Here is a 16,539-nt window from a genome sequence, read left to right as displayed (position 1 = left end):
ATATGACATTAATATGACGTCATTTTGGTCAATATGACATTAAATTGACATTATTTTGATTTTCTGTTCTTCTTGGGTTATGTCATATTCACTTCTTAGTTCTTAGACAGAAACTATATGACATAATGTACGGAAATAAAATTGAATGTGCATGGAATATATAGGTATATATATTGTTGCGTCCTTCGGCCGACTTCGAGATTTCTTGAATCGCTGAGAACTTGGTTCACTCACGCGCGAAATAATAACGCTCTCGTAAATAACGAAATAACTTTAATGGGAACAAAACGTAAAGCAATATAATGGAGTAACATAAATGTATATCAATATCCGAAAGCCAGAATACGACCGCGTAGTTCGACAGCTGTCAAACAACCACAACTCTCTTGACGACTCAACCGCCAAAAGACAATCTATGTTTTAAACATTGCACCAAGCAACAGACAGATGTAAAGGGACGTAACATGACGGGCGCAACAATATATATATATATATATATATATATATATATATATATATATAAAATAAAATTTATATTGAAATAGAGCAAGAACACACTTATTAGAATATAATATAATATTATATTATATTCTAATAAGTGTGTTCTAGCTTCATTTCAATATAAATTTCGTTTTTCAATTTTGACTTTTATAGGCTCAACAGTAGATATTGTCATGTCGCTATGTAATTTTATTTTATCAATCTGGATACTTTTATCTACTTTGAACATAAATGTTCGTACCAAAGTTGCTAGGAAAACTTTCATTGAAATCATCGCATATTTCATGCCTGCAAAAGTTTAGCAATTACAATACAATATTACAAATCAATATTATCGTGATATATGTTTGTTTTTGTGATTTGTTTATATTTACCTACACAATTCCAGGGTCCCATACTAAACGGCATGTAATGCTTATAAGATGTTCCTATTTTCTAGGGAGAAATCTGTCTGGGTCAAATACTAACGGATTGGACCATCTTATTTTTCATTTCGATGCATCGTTATAAAGTTTATGAAGACCTCAGAATTTTTTCGTAAAACAACCTCTCCTGAAACACATATTTTTGTATTTAAATGTAATTACTTATAAGAAGAGTAAATAGTTTATAAATAAAGCAATAAAAAATAGTCAAATAAAATGCACTTTTATTTTATTTTATTTTCCACAAACAAGGATGTATTTTATTTTTACAAAATATTTCTTGTTAATATATAAAATAAACTTTATCAAATTTGTTCGTATTGATGTGTGATAAGCACGATTTCTTGTGCCTTTTTAATACATTTAATTTTTAATAATTTAAAATGTGATTATTTCTAACAATAAGTTACAGTATCTTTTACCTTTTAAAACAAATTTTTGTCGCATTTAGTTGGTATACGATAATAATTGTATACACAATAATAAATAGGCTCATAAAATAATTACATAATTATATTTAAATGTAAACAAACCCATTTGTACATCTTCCGTTAGATGACGCGCAATTACAGGAACGGGAGTAAATATTCTCATAGTTTCTTTTATAACACGATCCAAGTAATTCATATGTTGTAAATCTTCATATTTAATGGGGACAGATTTTGTAGTTTTTGTTCCATAAATCTTCCATAATTCTTTATACACTTTTTCCTATTATATGATTGAATATAATATTTAATTATATATATATATATATATATATATATAAACATATGCAATAATAAAAGAAATGTAATCTTATTAATACTGGTATCGAAATACTGATAATGTTAAAGATTAATGTAGACATTTCTGTACGTTTTAGTAGGATTCTTAATTTAATTAAAACATTCCACATAAAATTTCTACTTTAGCGAATTTATAATAAATTTCGTACAGGATTATATTTTTCGTTTGCTCGCATGTTATAAGCGTTTATGTTGAAAAAGAATAATATTTATACAAACCGCACACAAGTTGAAGTTAGAATTCGAACATAACTGTAGACTGTAGCTATATAATAATTTTATGAAAACTACGTTTGAAATTATTTTATAATTTATAGAACAATATGTCAAAAGATAACTCTAATAATTCTAGGCTGCTTTTGCGAGAAAATCAAAATGATCCAGATTAAAATGATCCTGTGCTGTGATTAGTCAAATCTGAAATTTCATTAATTGTAAGTTTCGTTCAGTTTCAATGAAATTCAGTGAAATTTCAGATTTGACCAATCACAGCACAGGATCATTTTAATCTGGATCATTTTGATTTTTTCGCGAAAGCAGTCCTAATTATATTTGAAGAATAGATAAACCTGTATAAAGAGAAATCAATGATCTTAAATCTTAATATATATTATTAAAATCATCACACTTTTAGAGATGAGTAACTTCTAAAAAGTTTTATTTTATAATTTATCATTACCATTCACCCATAATTTACCATTCACCCATTATATATTCAAAACTTATTAATAAATTAAGTTTTACATAAGACACTAACGTGAACTGACACATTGTAAAATTTAATATTAATTGTAAATATATTTATATAGATTATATTATATAGAATTTATATAGATAGAGATGTGATTATAATATATATAAAGTGCGCATACTGAATAGATTAATGAATAGATGCAAAAAAAGAGTCAAGTTTTTCATAAAAACTTCTTATTGTTTTTATTACGTTCGATTTAGCTGAATGACGGCTTAAATGAAAGTTTATATTAGTAGATTAAGCCCATATTTTGAATCCTCTTTTATCGATAAAAGAGGATTCAGAATATGGGCCTTTAGGCTTTAGGAATATTATAATATTATAATATTAAAAATAATGCGGGAATGGAAAAATGACAATTTATCAACGAATAAAATGAAGCATTTTAATAATAAAACACACTTTAATAATATTTTATCTAAAGCTATCTAAGAAAAAACTCATTTTGTGCAACATTATAATTAGTAAGATCAAATAATACAAATAAAATAATAACAAACTTACGACTTGTTTCACTTTTATTCTTGGTATTCAATTCATTTAATGAATATATCTGCTGTTGTATGAACTGTGTAATAATAGATTGTATAATATATAATATGCTATGTAAGTTAGAGTAATATTTGCAATATTTACTTTATCTCTCTCCATATAAATAAATGTTTGAAGTTTAAAAGTTCTCGTTGTTTTTGTTTCGCAGCAGTGAGAGTGAATATAAAATTAGGATATAAAAATATATTTTTCATCCTTGTTCTTAAAATTTGTTTGAAACTGAAAAACATCTTTTTTTAATATTTTATAAGATGTAAGAAGGCATTAACTAATTGTGATTATTAAATTCCAACAATGAAGTTAAAAATAAATATTATTTTCTCTATTTATATATTAATAAATCTATTTATAAGAAATCTTTAATTAGTAATATAAATACATTTATAAACTTTTTAAATATTTAAATAAATTTATTTTTACGATTTATGTACATTTTGATATTGTATAAAGTTACGATAAAACCTTTTTTTACCTTGTTATAAATTTGAAATATTGACTGATTAAATTCGATATATATTCCAGTTTTATGTCCGATTTTGTACCTTTATAACAATCATATAAAAATAAACTTAATATTCAAGATACCAATAGTATACCTAACCTAACTGACTAATTATATTGAGTTACATATTAAACATTAGATTTAATAAATAAATGTGATATGTAATTTTTCAAAATAGAAAATAAATGCCTCTTTAACAAGTATTTGAAAATAACAACCAGTTGTGAAAAACTGTACTTATTTCATTGCTTTTGTTGATTGTTATATTTTTTGCATTATTAATTTATATTAGTGTCAAATCTTTAACGATCTTTTACAGCATATTTTGGATATCTTTTTATTAAAATATAAGAAAATAAAAACATAAAAACATAAAAACTTAAAAACAAATTGATACTTTTTTTTACTTATTTCATAGACTTATAATTATATTTAAATCGAATAAAATATTATAAATCTGATTCTGCTATTACAAAATTAGTACATAATTTGATACTCTTTAAAATTTTAACTTTAAATAAATTTTGTTTAATGGTATTTAGTTTATAAAATGTAATTATCGTTGTAACGTGTAGGCTTTTTTCATTTTAAGCGAATTTTCTCATTTTTACAGTGCCATTTATTCGTTATAATAATTTTGATACGAAATGTTTAAAATACTGCAAATGAATAAAAATACTTAGCCTTACCGCACGCAGTAGACAGAGCATATTCTGTTATATTTTGAAGAAGAAAAACTTCATTCTCGTTTAATGTAACTTTTCTAATTTGTCCGTAAATATTAAAGATTGTTCCACAAATATATCAAAATATTTTTGTAACATATTTGTATTAAAACTTGGTGTCACTATTTTTCGTTGTTTAGTCCACATAGACGCTGAAGTAAATTTTATTAGGAAGAATTTAATAAGAAGAAATTTTATTAAGAAAATAATAAAGAGAAAGAAAGATGAGAGATATTGCAAATAAGTTATACGTCATAAACCACTCTGATTTTCACAGATATTATAGTTTTGATTTACATTCATTTTTTTTTCTCTCGTATCACATTATATATAAACTCTTCTAAGTTTCTAAAATTTATTTCTTTAAAGTTTTGTACTTTTTAAACCGTTTTAAAATTAAAAAAAAAATATATCTTAAGAGTAATGTATATAAATTATTCGTGGTTATCAATTTTTATAACTTTGACATATTATATTCAAAAATATTAGTACTTTTAATGTTATAATTGTATAATTTCACATTAGTTTGTAACACTTTTATGCAAAGCAGTCACAAGGATTACATATAAAGGAAAGTATAAACTTTGAATTTATGTGGAACGATTTATTATATTGTTTTGGTTCACTGCAAAGTACGTGGCCGAAGAAAAGATTCCGCTTTTCCCCTGCATCCAAATTCCGAAAAAATTGTAATATAATACAAATTTTTAATCTCATAACTTAATTTTTATTAAAAAAAAAAAAAAAAACTAGAAAGGAGGATGTTAAAAAAGTTCCTAATTTGGCCCCCAAAGGTGTAAGTAAGAGGAATAATGTTTTTTGTAGATTTTGATCTCTTGAATAATACTATGAAAAAATTCGTTGGGTATAGAAAAGACCTTGAAAATTGAGCAACAACATGATGTATCGAGCTACCACAAAATGCATCTGTATTTTTTTTAGAGGGGCAAGGAGGTGCATTTTATTAAACATATCGAAACAATCTATAATAATAATTAATTAATAATAATTAATAATAATAATAATAACACTAGTTTACGAACAATATTTTTTTCATTATTTTAAACAAGACAAGATGTTTCTGATAGATTTTTGAATACTAAACACGATGCCGCAAGCCAATTTTCACTAGCATGTTAGGTTTTAGAAGTAATTGAGGTTTAATATGCAAAAATGGCTTTTTGCGATATTTGAGATTTATTTGTAAAAAGGTTAACACATTATATTGAACAAATAACAATTTTTATTCTGAAATATTAAAATATATTTCAAAAAATTTATTTATTACTTTCCTTCATTTTTTTCCTATAAATTAAGCATTATTCTATAATTAAATATATTTTTGTCTTTTTAATATTACCATGAGAACTCCGCTGCAGAAAATAGTAGGCACTTCCAATAAGCGGAAATGTTTTTGGACCAGGTAGAGTGTTTACTGTTTTAATGGAAGACTGTCGGCGACAGTAATTTAAGATAAAATAACTTGTGGCAATACATGCCAAAATAATTAGTACAATACTTACAAATATCATTACACTGAACAATGATAACTGCGAAATAATAATATGATTTGATATCTATATTACTATGAATGTGTGGATATCATCGACTAACCAATGCTTTTATTATGTTTTCCCCACTCAAATATATAAATAGACGATATAAATAAATCTAACATTGGCATATATGAATATATATTATAATGTACTTATCCGTATGCATTGATATGTTTTTTGTTCGTGCTGTGTAATCTTGCAGTTTTTATTTTTAAATAATTAAGGTAAATGTTCCAGTGATTGGACGTTTAAGGATATAGATTTATTTATTTAGATTTTTAATATATTGAAACAATTTATTTTTCCAAGTATTTATATTTATCGGATAGATTTAAATCTCTACTATTGAAAGAGTGCACCAATATTTGTTTATTGAACATCTCAACATAAAAATTAATTAAAATATTAAACTATATAAATGTCCCAATGTTTGGACAAGAAAGAATATTCGTCCTAATAATTGAATTATGCTGTCCTAGTGTTTAGACGTAATAAGCTGAAAATATTTATATTACTTTTAAATTAAAATTTCCTTTAAATTAACACATTTTAATTTATAATTTGATTTAACAGGAGAAATACTTTGATTGCCATAAAATAAGAATTAAAAGTTTACTTATTTATGAAAGAATAAAAAAAAATAGACAACGGACTTCAAATAAAATGAAGAGGTCTCAACTAAATAACATTTAAATTAGTCAATATAAATAAATAAAATAAAATAAAATAAAAATAAATAACACTAAGAAATTTTAAAGGCCCTTCTATATTAAATATAAATATTTAGAAATCAATTGGCTATAAGAGCCGTACGCGGATGTCGGTGCGTCGATTCCAACGAAAAATAAATAAATAAATAAATAAATTGTTGATGACATATGACATTTAGGTTATCTGTGAATATTAATGATGTGTCTACTCGCTTAAATTGTTAGGAACAAAAATATACTTATATTTAAATAAATGTTGTTTGCATTGTACTTACTAAATCTAGATTAACGGAAAAAACCTGATAATTAGACTTGAAACACGTATATGTTTAAATACTAGTACAAATCTCTAAAATCGACTGCACCGATAAATAAACATACAATTAATATATCGGCCAATGAATTTTGCAGTACCAGTGAATAAACTCAAGAATTTCAACGTTAAAATAAATTTTTTTAGTAATATAAAATATTTGTTTTAATACTGTTTACTTTTATTAATTGGAATAATATTTATTTATCTTTCCAGATTGATAAATACATACAATAATTACGCGCTTAAGAAGTGCACAGTGATCCTTAAGAAAATCTTTAAGAGAAGGAAATAAAATGTGAAAGTAGTCCAACTAAGATTGTAAAAGATTTTGTTTTTTTATCTAATTGTCATATTAGTGATGATCTTTTTGTCTTACTTCAAAATAAAATTATGAAAAAATATAATTCAATAATTATTACATTAAAATATTTAATATAATACTTAATAACAATCAAGATTTACTAGTTATATTGTTATATTGTTAGACCTCGCCATAAATCTTCATGTTAGAAATAATATTTCGAAATTGCAATCATTAACACATTATCAATTCTCACCGCCCAGGTTTCAAAATTTATTTAAATTTGCGTGGTTTAAAAGTGGATATATACAGAATAGATCGAAAGAATTTCAAACACCAGTTGAATTTTGTTTAAAAAATTATTTAAAACCAACATGCGATATTTGCGGCGAAGTTGCTATAATTGCATGCGCATAGTGCAAAAAATCTCTTTGTGTAAAACATTTCTTTCACAATCATCATTTTTGTAATCAATATGAATCATAAATAGAATAATTAAAACAACAAAAAAGGGCAATGAGAAGCAATAAATATAATGTTCACATTACTTATATTAACTTTTCTGATATTTTATACACTATATTTTTGGTGTGGGATATCATAATGTACAGTGTATTTTATGTACTCGTATAGTTATAAAAAAATTTCATATAATGAATAAAGCACTTATTAAAGCATTTTGTATTATATTATATTATATTATATTATATTTTGTATTATATTTATTTATTTATTTTTCCTTTCCTTTAAAAATAAATATTATATTGAATATGTATATAAAACGAAATCAATCCTTAACTGTTCAAATATACTATTTTTGAATATTGTAATAAAAAAGAACAAATTTACAGGTACAGATATCCTATCGAATGTAATATAATTTAACATAATTAATCTAAAAAAAATATCTTATTAACACGTAGATATATCTCTTTATATATCGTTCAGAAAGAGAGACACCCTACATTTGTTTTGTACATTGTTCTCGTTTTGTATCTTGATTGTCATTATAAGTTTTAATAAATTAAATTATCATTTTCAAATCAATTTAAGAAAATAACACTTTATTTTTTAAAATTTCTTTTTAATATTATATTCTCCTTGTAATTATTATAATATTCCACGTAAAATAAATTATCCATGTAAAGGGCTTGTTGATGTAAGGTGTTTCATAATATAACAATAACATTAAATTCGTATTTTATATTTAAAACAATTGTCAACAATATTTTACAAAAACAAGTCTAAAAATTATTATAAGATGCAGCTTAAACCAAAAGACATATTTAATATTTCTTATCTCCGGTTATGCTTCTTTTATTTTTATATTATGTCTCTTATTTGATATTTTATCGGCTATTATATATCGGATTTCTGTTTCGGTACTTTAAACAATATCGGATGTGTTCCGTCACCTTTATTTAACATTACATTCTTTATTAAATCGACGGATATTTAAAATTATTGGCGAATGATACGTATTATTGGTGAATAGTAAAACTGCCTGCATTATATGTAAAAATTTATTTTTTAACTTTGACCTATATTTCCGGTTTATTGATACATATAATTCCTTTTTTCTCCCCTCCTCTCTCCTTCTCGCTCTCTCTCTTTTTGTGCTTAGCTTTATCACTTGTATATAAACTAATGTTTAGTAACGATATCGACTTAAAAGTGATAATAGCGTTTTTAAGTACACTTGTATATATTTTTTGCTGTTGCTTCTACGTTGTTAATTATTTGTTGTTTATTTGCTTTATTTTAATAATAATGGATAAGAATACAATTGATTCAGCCAAGTCGATTCCGGCGTTTTACGCTGGTCAAAGTATATTTTTGACAGGCGCAACAGGATTTCTGGGTAAAGTATATTTCGAAAAGATACTGCGATCTTGTCCGGATGTTCGAGAAATATTTATATTGATGCGTCCGAAGAAAGGACTGAATCTTAACGAAAGAATTGAAAAAATGTTAAACTTACCGGTAAGTTATTTATCAAAATGGATATCTTTTTTGCAATACACATTTCTTTAAGAATTGTTATAACATCTCAATAAAAAAAAATTTTTGGATTATGGATCTTTTTATAATGTTATGTCAATAAAAAATTTATTTTATAATTATAAAATTTAATAAAAAAGTGTATGAGATGAAATGTATTGAGAGAAACGTTTAGAGTAATTTAATGAATTGTAGATAGTCATAAAAAAAATATTTTACAATTTTTGCAAACATTTTACAGTTAAAACATCATGCCAAATATTCTAATAAATATTGTATATACATAATATTTTTTAATTTTAGTTATACGAGAGGAGCAACCTTTAAATTTCAAGAAATTAATTCCGGTTTCTGGCGATATCAGTCAAGAAAATTTAGGTTTGTCGACTGTCGATAGACAAATGCTGATTGAAAGAGTCACTATAATAATTCATGCGGCGGCAACCGTGAAATTTAACGATACCTTAAAATATGCCATTCTTACTAATACTAGATCAACGAGAGATATATGTATCTTAGCCGAAAGTATGAAGAATCTAATCGTAAGTAAATGCGGAATTGATTCTGCATATTCATGAAAAAAAATCTCTTATTGTATTCCATTATGTGAATTATCTTACACTGGGTTTTTATTTAATTTGCGATACACTAATATTTTCATTGCACATTTATTTCTAGAAATGTTTTTCATTAAATATGTCTTTCAAGCTTAATATTTTAAACATATATACACATACATATATTGTGTATATATTACAATGTATAATATTTACAAAGATATTTTAAAGAGATGATATCTATTAATATAAACGATTTTTTTGTTATAATTGCATGTAGATTTTATTGAATAAGAACTGCTTATTACTTAGAGATAGAAAATTAACTGTATAATAATAACTCAAAAAATTGAAAAAAAAAAGACAATAATCTATGTACTTCGCGCTCCTGATATATATATTTGAAATTGTAAACATGCCTGAATTTTTTGCTCCGAATAACTTTAACTATAGCATTTTAACTAAAATACAATTTTAATATTAATTATTTTTATCTGTTAAAGGCCTTAGTATATGTTAGCACAGCATATACACATTTGAATAATCCATTTATAGAAGAAAAAGCGTACCCACCTGTAGATGATTGGCGAAATATGATCAAAATGGCTGAGTCATTGGATGAGCATATCTTGAATATCTTTACAGCTAAGTAAGTGTGTCAAACATAAATATCAAATACATATATCATACGTATGTAAATTTTAAATATGTGTCAATTAGAAAATGTAATTATTCCCTTTTATTCATATTATAATATTCCAATTATTGTCGATCATTTTTTAAATGTTTTAATTATTTCAATGTTTGTTTGAAATTATGTACAGATGTTTGAATACTATTCCCAACACTTACATATTCTCGAAAAACTTAGCGGAGAGTGTAATAGAGGAATATTCGTTGTCCTTGTCTTGTGCGATTGTGAGACCTTCCATAGGTATGTAACTTTTTTCTTTAATGTTAAAAACAGGATAATATAATAATATTACGTGACTTTTTTCTTTTTCTTTCTCTAATGCAATTTAAACATGTTAAATATTTTTTCTATTTTGTTTTATATAGAGCATTTAAAAATAAAATATTTGCTTTTATATATCATGATGAAATACAAAATGTATGAATGAATGTAATATACAAATGTAAATAATGCAGAAAAAATATATATGCATCTAAATTTTAAAGCTTACAAATACTTAATAGCAGATTAAATTAAGCTTTATATCTGTATAATAGTTACTATATATAATATTATATCTAAACGTATTGTTTAAATATTATTTAAACGTAATGTTAGTTAAAACAATTTGTATAATTATTTTAGATAACAATATATTTAAATATTTAGTTAAATTTGCTTATCTAATTAAACATTAAGTTAAACAAAAATTGAAATTAAATTTTTAGGCTTGCAGTTCTTCGTTTTTCATTTTTATTAATAAAGCGTGATTTACATGATGCTTTTTTATTAGCTACTAGCTACTCTCTAATTAGTACTAGTCTTTCTTTTTATTTTCTCTAATCAAAATATTTCAATTTTACTAACTGCTAATAACTAGTAAAAAAGCATCATAAAATCTATGTTTAATGTACTAGGAGAGAGAAGATATATATCGCTCTCTTTATATATTATAGTAATATACACTGTTGTTTGTGAAAATTCCAACATAGCTAATATCATTATTCCTTCGTGGTGTTACAATTTTCACAAACAGCAGTATATATATATATATATATATATATATATATATATATATATATAATATTTTAATTATAATAATCCAAAAAATATATTCTATTTGTTAGTGATAGCTTCGTTAAAGGATCCAATCCCAGGATGGATTGATAATTTTAATGGTCTAATGGGATTATCGGTTGCGAGCTTAAAGGGATTAATGCGAATAATATACGCTAGTAATAATATATCGTATAATATTATGCCAGTAGATACTGTCATCAACACTATAATTCTCGTAACTTGGAAGCTTGGATCGACAACGTATGATCATCAGTATATACATCAATGCATTTCTAGTTACATTAAGCTACAAACGGAAATTATCTTAATTTAAAACTAAATTTATGTTGTCATTACACGCGCATTATTCAATTTGCTTCGTTTTTTTGCATCAGAATTTAGAGTTAAGAAGTCACATATTTATTCTCAATTGAATTTACATATGACTTTCTCTGGAATGGAATTAAACTGAGGTTTTAAAAATAGTTTTTTTATAAATATATCTACATTCTTAATGTTTAATTCGTTAAAATATGTTGAAATAAAATGTTTAATATTCTGTAATAGTATCTCATAATTTTAACAATCTTATTTAAGATATTATAAAATTTAATTTATAAAATCTTATATAAATAATGCATTGATTAATTTATAATATTATCTATTATTAGTTTCAGAACAGGTTCTACAGTTTTTGTTGTCAATAACACTTTTCCAAATGAAAAAAATATATTATTTCGTGAATTTTCTAATATAGCGCTTAAATTTGAAAACGAAATACCATTCGAAAACATTCTTTGGACCCCTATATTATTTACTGAAAGTTCAGTTATGTATTATGTATTGACAATAATGTGGCATATCTTACCTGCTATATTAATAGATCTAGTTTTAAAATTTTGGGGACATCGATTTATGTAAGTATCAAACAAATTAAATATTTTAGAAGTCAGAAATTTTTAAGTCAGACTATTATTAAAAATGTAATTCATATATATGTTAGGCTGAAAGACCGAAAACGCTTACTGAGCGAAAAAACCGATCATAACGCGTTTTTGCATGTTCAAAAAGGCTTATGAGCGTTTTCGAAAATTCCACAACACAAATTTCGCGTTGTGACTGAATCTGAGAAGCCAGAACGCGTTGTAATCGGTTTTTTCGCTCAATGAGCGTTTTTGGTCTTTGAGCCTAACATATATACAACATATAGGGTATTGGGACTGCAAAGAAAAATATATGTGGCCAATCGTGCTTTGCAACATTTTGGGTGTAACGAATGGAAATTTGATAATACAAACAGTCGAGATCTTATGTCAGTAATATCACCTGGTGACCGAGAAATGTTCTCGATCGATCTTTCTGATTTCGATATGAAAAAGTATATCAGGTAAATATAAATGTATAGCTTGACTTTGTAAATAGAAGAAAGAGACGCGTCAATCTATATTGTTTTTGTGGGCTGTCGTTTTTAATTAATAATTATATATGAAAACTTATATTTTTTTAAAAGTTTTATAGATATATATATTGTATATATGTATATATATATATATATATATATATATATATATACACTCGTCAACAAAATTAACGCATATGTATTTTAAGTCAAAATTTCGCATAATTTCAAATAAGCATAACTCCGTTAAAAATGATCGGATTTGAAAAAATTTTTGTTCACTGTCAAGCTTGAAGTCTCTACTTTAAAAACCATTCGTCAGATTTTTAATTTATCCTCCTCCCCCGTACGCTACTGCTTCAAAAGTAAGGACGTGTTTTGTCTCTAAAAAATTGCGTACTTTGATGCACTCCACGGGGTGAAATAAATTTTTTTCGCAAATTTTATCATAACTATCGTAAAATGTGGACTTTTTACTACAAATTTTAAAAAAAAGCAAAGTTCGTACGATTTTTTTTCGCGGAGTTATTACATATGAAAGTTACCCATACATTTTTTCCATTTAATGACTCCAAACCTCTCTGCTGTGTGTGTGTGTGTGTGTATGTGTGCGTGTGTGCGTGCGTATGCGTGCGTGCGTATGGTTACGCAATTTTTTAGAGACAAAACACGTCCTTACTTTTGAAGCAGTAGCGTACGGGGGAGGATAAATTAAAAATCTGACGAATGGTTTTTAAAGTAGAGACTTCAAGCTTGACAGTGAAAAAAAAATTTTCCGATCATTTTTAGTGGAGTTATGCTTATTTGAAATTATGCGAAATTTTGACTTAAAATACATATGCTTTAATTTTGTTGACGAGTATATATACACACAAACTGAGGACAAAGAATATAAACTCTGGAAAATCTAGAAAAATATAAGTTTTACAGAAAAGTTTTTCGGACAGAAGTTGTAGAGTTTATGAAGATCTAATTACAGATCTTATTATTTTAACCTTGGATGACGTTGGCATAGTCAGGACAAGATCATCTTGAATTTTTTTGAATGTTTACTATATATTTACTATTTATTTATATAATAATTAAATATTTTTTTATATATTGGATACTTGAATCCATCGAAGTATTATTGCCTCTTTTCTGAAATGTTGATTCCCTCCCTCTCTACGCTTACTTCGGTTGTCATTTCAATTTTGACAGCTGTATCAAGGGGTTAATTGTGTTCATAAAGTAAGTATGTATGTCATTAAAAATATATAATGTAAAAGAATAAATGGCGCGGGCGAAGCGCGCGCTTTGTTTTGTTCTAGTGTAATAAATATGTAATAAATATAATATAAATGTAATAAATATGTAATAAATATAATATAAATGTAATAAATATAATTAATGAATGTAATAAAGATCTAAATATACCTTTTATTATTGAGTGTTTTCACCACCTCTCCCCTTGCCTCTTCCTCTTCCCCTTCTCGGGCCCCAATGATAGTTTGGGGAAGAAAGCTTATATAAAAAGCTCATAAACCGCTGCTCCTGTATTCGAATTCCTGCTCTTTCCTCTTGCTTTATAATCTGTAATTAATAAAAATGTTATCTTAGTTGGGACTATTTATATTATATAGTACAGTAGTGATTTTTTCTATTCCAATTCGTTGCACAAGTATAATTAAACAGCACGTTAGAAAAGTTATTATATATTTTCTTAGCTTTATTTTATACATACTCTTTTTACATGTGTTGCATTTAATTGTATCTGTGACATGATATACGTTTTAACTGTACGAATGTAAAACAAATGTTATTGTAAAAAATGATATTTTATATAATCAAGCGATAGCAATATACAGTAGCATTGTGACGTATTATTATTCTAATGCAATGTTACAATCATAGATGAAAAAAGTATTTATACAATAAAGCGAGGAGATATAAATATTTTTCTCATATGTTTTCTTATGTGCACTTGATTGTGCCTGTGATTGCAACGTTGTATTAAAATAAGTCACAACTATATATATACATATATTGCTGTCGTTAAATGACATAAATAATTATTTGTAATAAGGCTTGTTTTATATTGGTGCAATTAAAATGTATATCATATTCACAGATACAATCAAATGCAGCGCATGTAAAAAAAAATAATTTGTAGAATAAAGGGAAGAGAATATAATATAAATACTTTTTCCATATTGCATTTAATTGTGCCTGTGATTGTAACACTGAATAATTATCACAACATTACTATATCAAAATTTATAGTAAAAATATAATATATAATACTTTATAATATAATAACAGACTTACGTGGAGCAGTATTAGCAAGTTCACTAGAGCTGGGCCCAGATTGAGCCCCAGGCTCAAGTCTAGATCCACGAGCAGATGCACGCTCAAAGCTAAGTATAGGTTCAGATTGAAGTCTGGGTCTACTATTTTCAGGCCCAGGCCCAGGCTCGTTGACTGGATATACGTCGACCAATACATTGGCTGACGCGCCGGCTGGCGTGTCGACCGATAAGTCATCAATATCTAATAATAAATTATCCATCTGAAAAAGAAACACAAAAAAATGTATTTTTCTATTATTAATCAAGAGACACGGTAGTGTGGGCGCAGCCAGTTACGCGCTTCAGTGGCGAGACACCTCGTGTATCTATATGCGAATGGTTAATAGCCTATATAAAAAAGTACTCACATCTTGCGACTCTTGGTCCGCATTTTGTTTCGCATTTTGTTGCACATCCACATTGTAGTTCATCTTGTACAATCTTAGCTGCATTCGGGAACCACGTTCTTAGCACTCTGAAGGCCGTGGCACATGAAAAAACCTAAGCGGTAAGACTTAAGACTTAAGAATATCATCCATGCGGAATTCGCAGAAATGCTTAAATTTCAAAATAGCTTCCTTACTGCTCGACCGTGATTGGTCGATTCATTTAAGTTTTAAGTCTTACTGCTTACGTTTTTTTATGTGCCACGGCCTTGAGTGTGTGTTCTATCTTTGTTCACCTTTTCGTAAGTAACAAAGATAGAATGACACTCTATCGCTAAGAACGTGATTTCCGAGCGCAGACCTGGTGTCGTAAATTGTAAATAATAAAGAGGAACATTGTCAGCGCTGCCTGCAGCACTGCTGTCAGCGCCGCCTGCAGCCATTTGTTAAAGTCTTAGGGTGCCGTCACATGGGGCGTAACTTGCGTAAGCGTAACCAGCGGATCGCCAATCACCGAGTTATTCCGATAGAGCCCTTCGTCGAGCTCTATCGGAATAACTCGGTGATTGGCGATCCGCTGGTTACGCTTACGCAAGTAACGCCCCATGTGACGGCACCCTTAATCGTAAGGAAAATTTAGCTTGCTTTGTGAGTCGCTACAGTGTACTGAGAACGGAAATAGTATACTGTAGTATAAACAGAGAAAAACACATCATTTTACGACATTAAATACATACACAACTAGTAGAGAAAATAATACAATAAAAAGTAAAGAATTTAATAAAATTAAATAAAGTTCAATTATAATATATTACATATTTATAACCTAACCTAACCTAACCTAACCCTAACCTAACCTAACCTTTTTATTTTTACAGGTCTCTCTCTCTCAGCAAAAATTAATCACACAAGTACTCTGCGTTGATACCACTGCTTTCTCTCTCTCTCTCTCTCTCTCTCTCTCTCTCTCTCTCTCTCTCTAGTACTCTGCGTTGATACCACTGCTT

The 16,539-nt window shown here is 26.6% G+C and overlaps 1 protein-coding gene and 1 pseudogene across 1 annotated transcript; one reads left to right on the top strand and one right to left on the bottom strand.

Annotated features, from left to right (window-relative positions):
* Positions 1–610: 610 nt before the first annotated feature.
* On the bottom strand, positions 611–1,890 carry LOC145948114 (cytochrome P450 4g15-like; annotated as a pseudogene).
* Positions 1,891–8,800: 6,910 nt separating this feature from the next.
* On the top strand, positions 8,801–14,032 carry LOC145948113 (putative fatty acyl-CoA reductase CG5065). Its single transcript, XM_083057870.1, has 8 exons — positions 8,801–9,117; positions 9,435–9,673; positions 10,192–10,337; positions 10,513–10,622; positions 11,489–11,681; positions 12,092–12,337; positions 12,631–12,807; positions 13,944–14,032. The coding sequence occupies exons 1-8, from the start codon at positions 8,901–8,903 to the stop codon at positions 13,969–13,971; spliced, it is 1,356 nt and encodes a 451-aa protein (XP_082913996.1). The 5' UTR covers positions 8,801–8,900; the 3' UTR covers positions 13,972–14,032.
* Positions 14,033–16,539: the final 2,507 nt, after the last annotated feature.

The sequence above is a fragment of the Prenolepis imparis genome, unplaced genomic scaffold (assembly GCF_030444845.1).
Source record: "Prenolepis imparis isolate NDT839.2.m4 unplaced genomic scaffold, iyPreImpa1.0 SCAF_243, whole genome shotgun sequence".
Lineage (NCBI taxonomy): Eukaryota > Metazoa > Arthropoda > Insecta > Hymenoptera > Formicidae > Prenolepis > Prenolepis imparis.
Note: the sequence above shows the minus strand (reverse complement) of the source record. Positions and strands in the feature narration are given on the sequence as shown.

Coding starts and splice junctions, on each gene's coding strand:
- LOC145948113 (XM_083057870.1), top strand. CDS start 8,901: ATGGATAAGAATACAATTGATTCAGCCAAGTCGATTCCGGCGTTTTAC. Junction 10,623..11,488: donor GATTGTGAGACCTTCCATAG/GTATGTAACTTT, acceptor TCTATTTGTTAG/TGATAGCTTCGTTAAAGGAT. Junction 11,682..12,091: donor TGGAAGCTTGGATCGACAAC/GTATGATCATCA, acceptor ATCTATTATTAG/TTTCAGAACAGGTTCTACAG.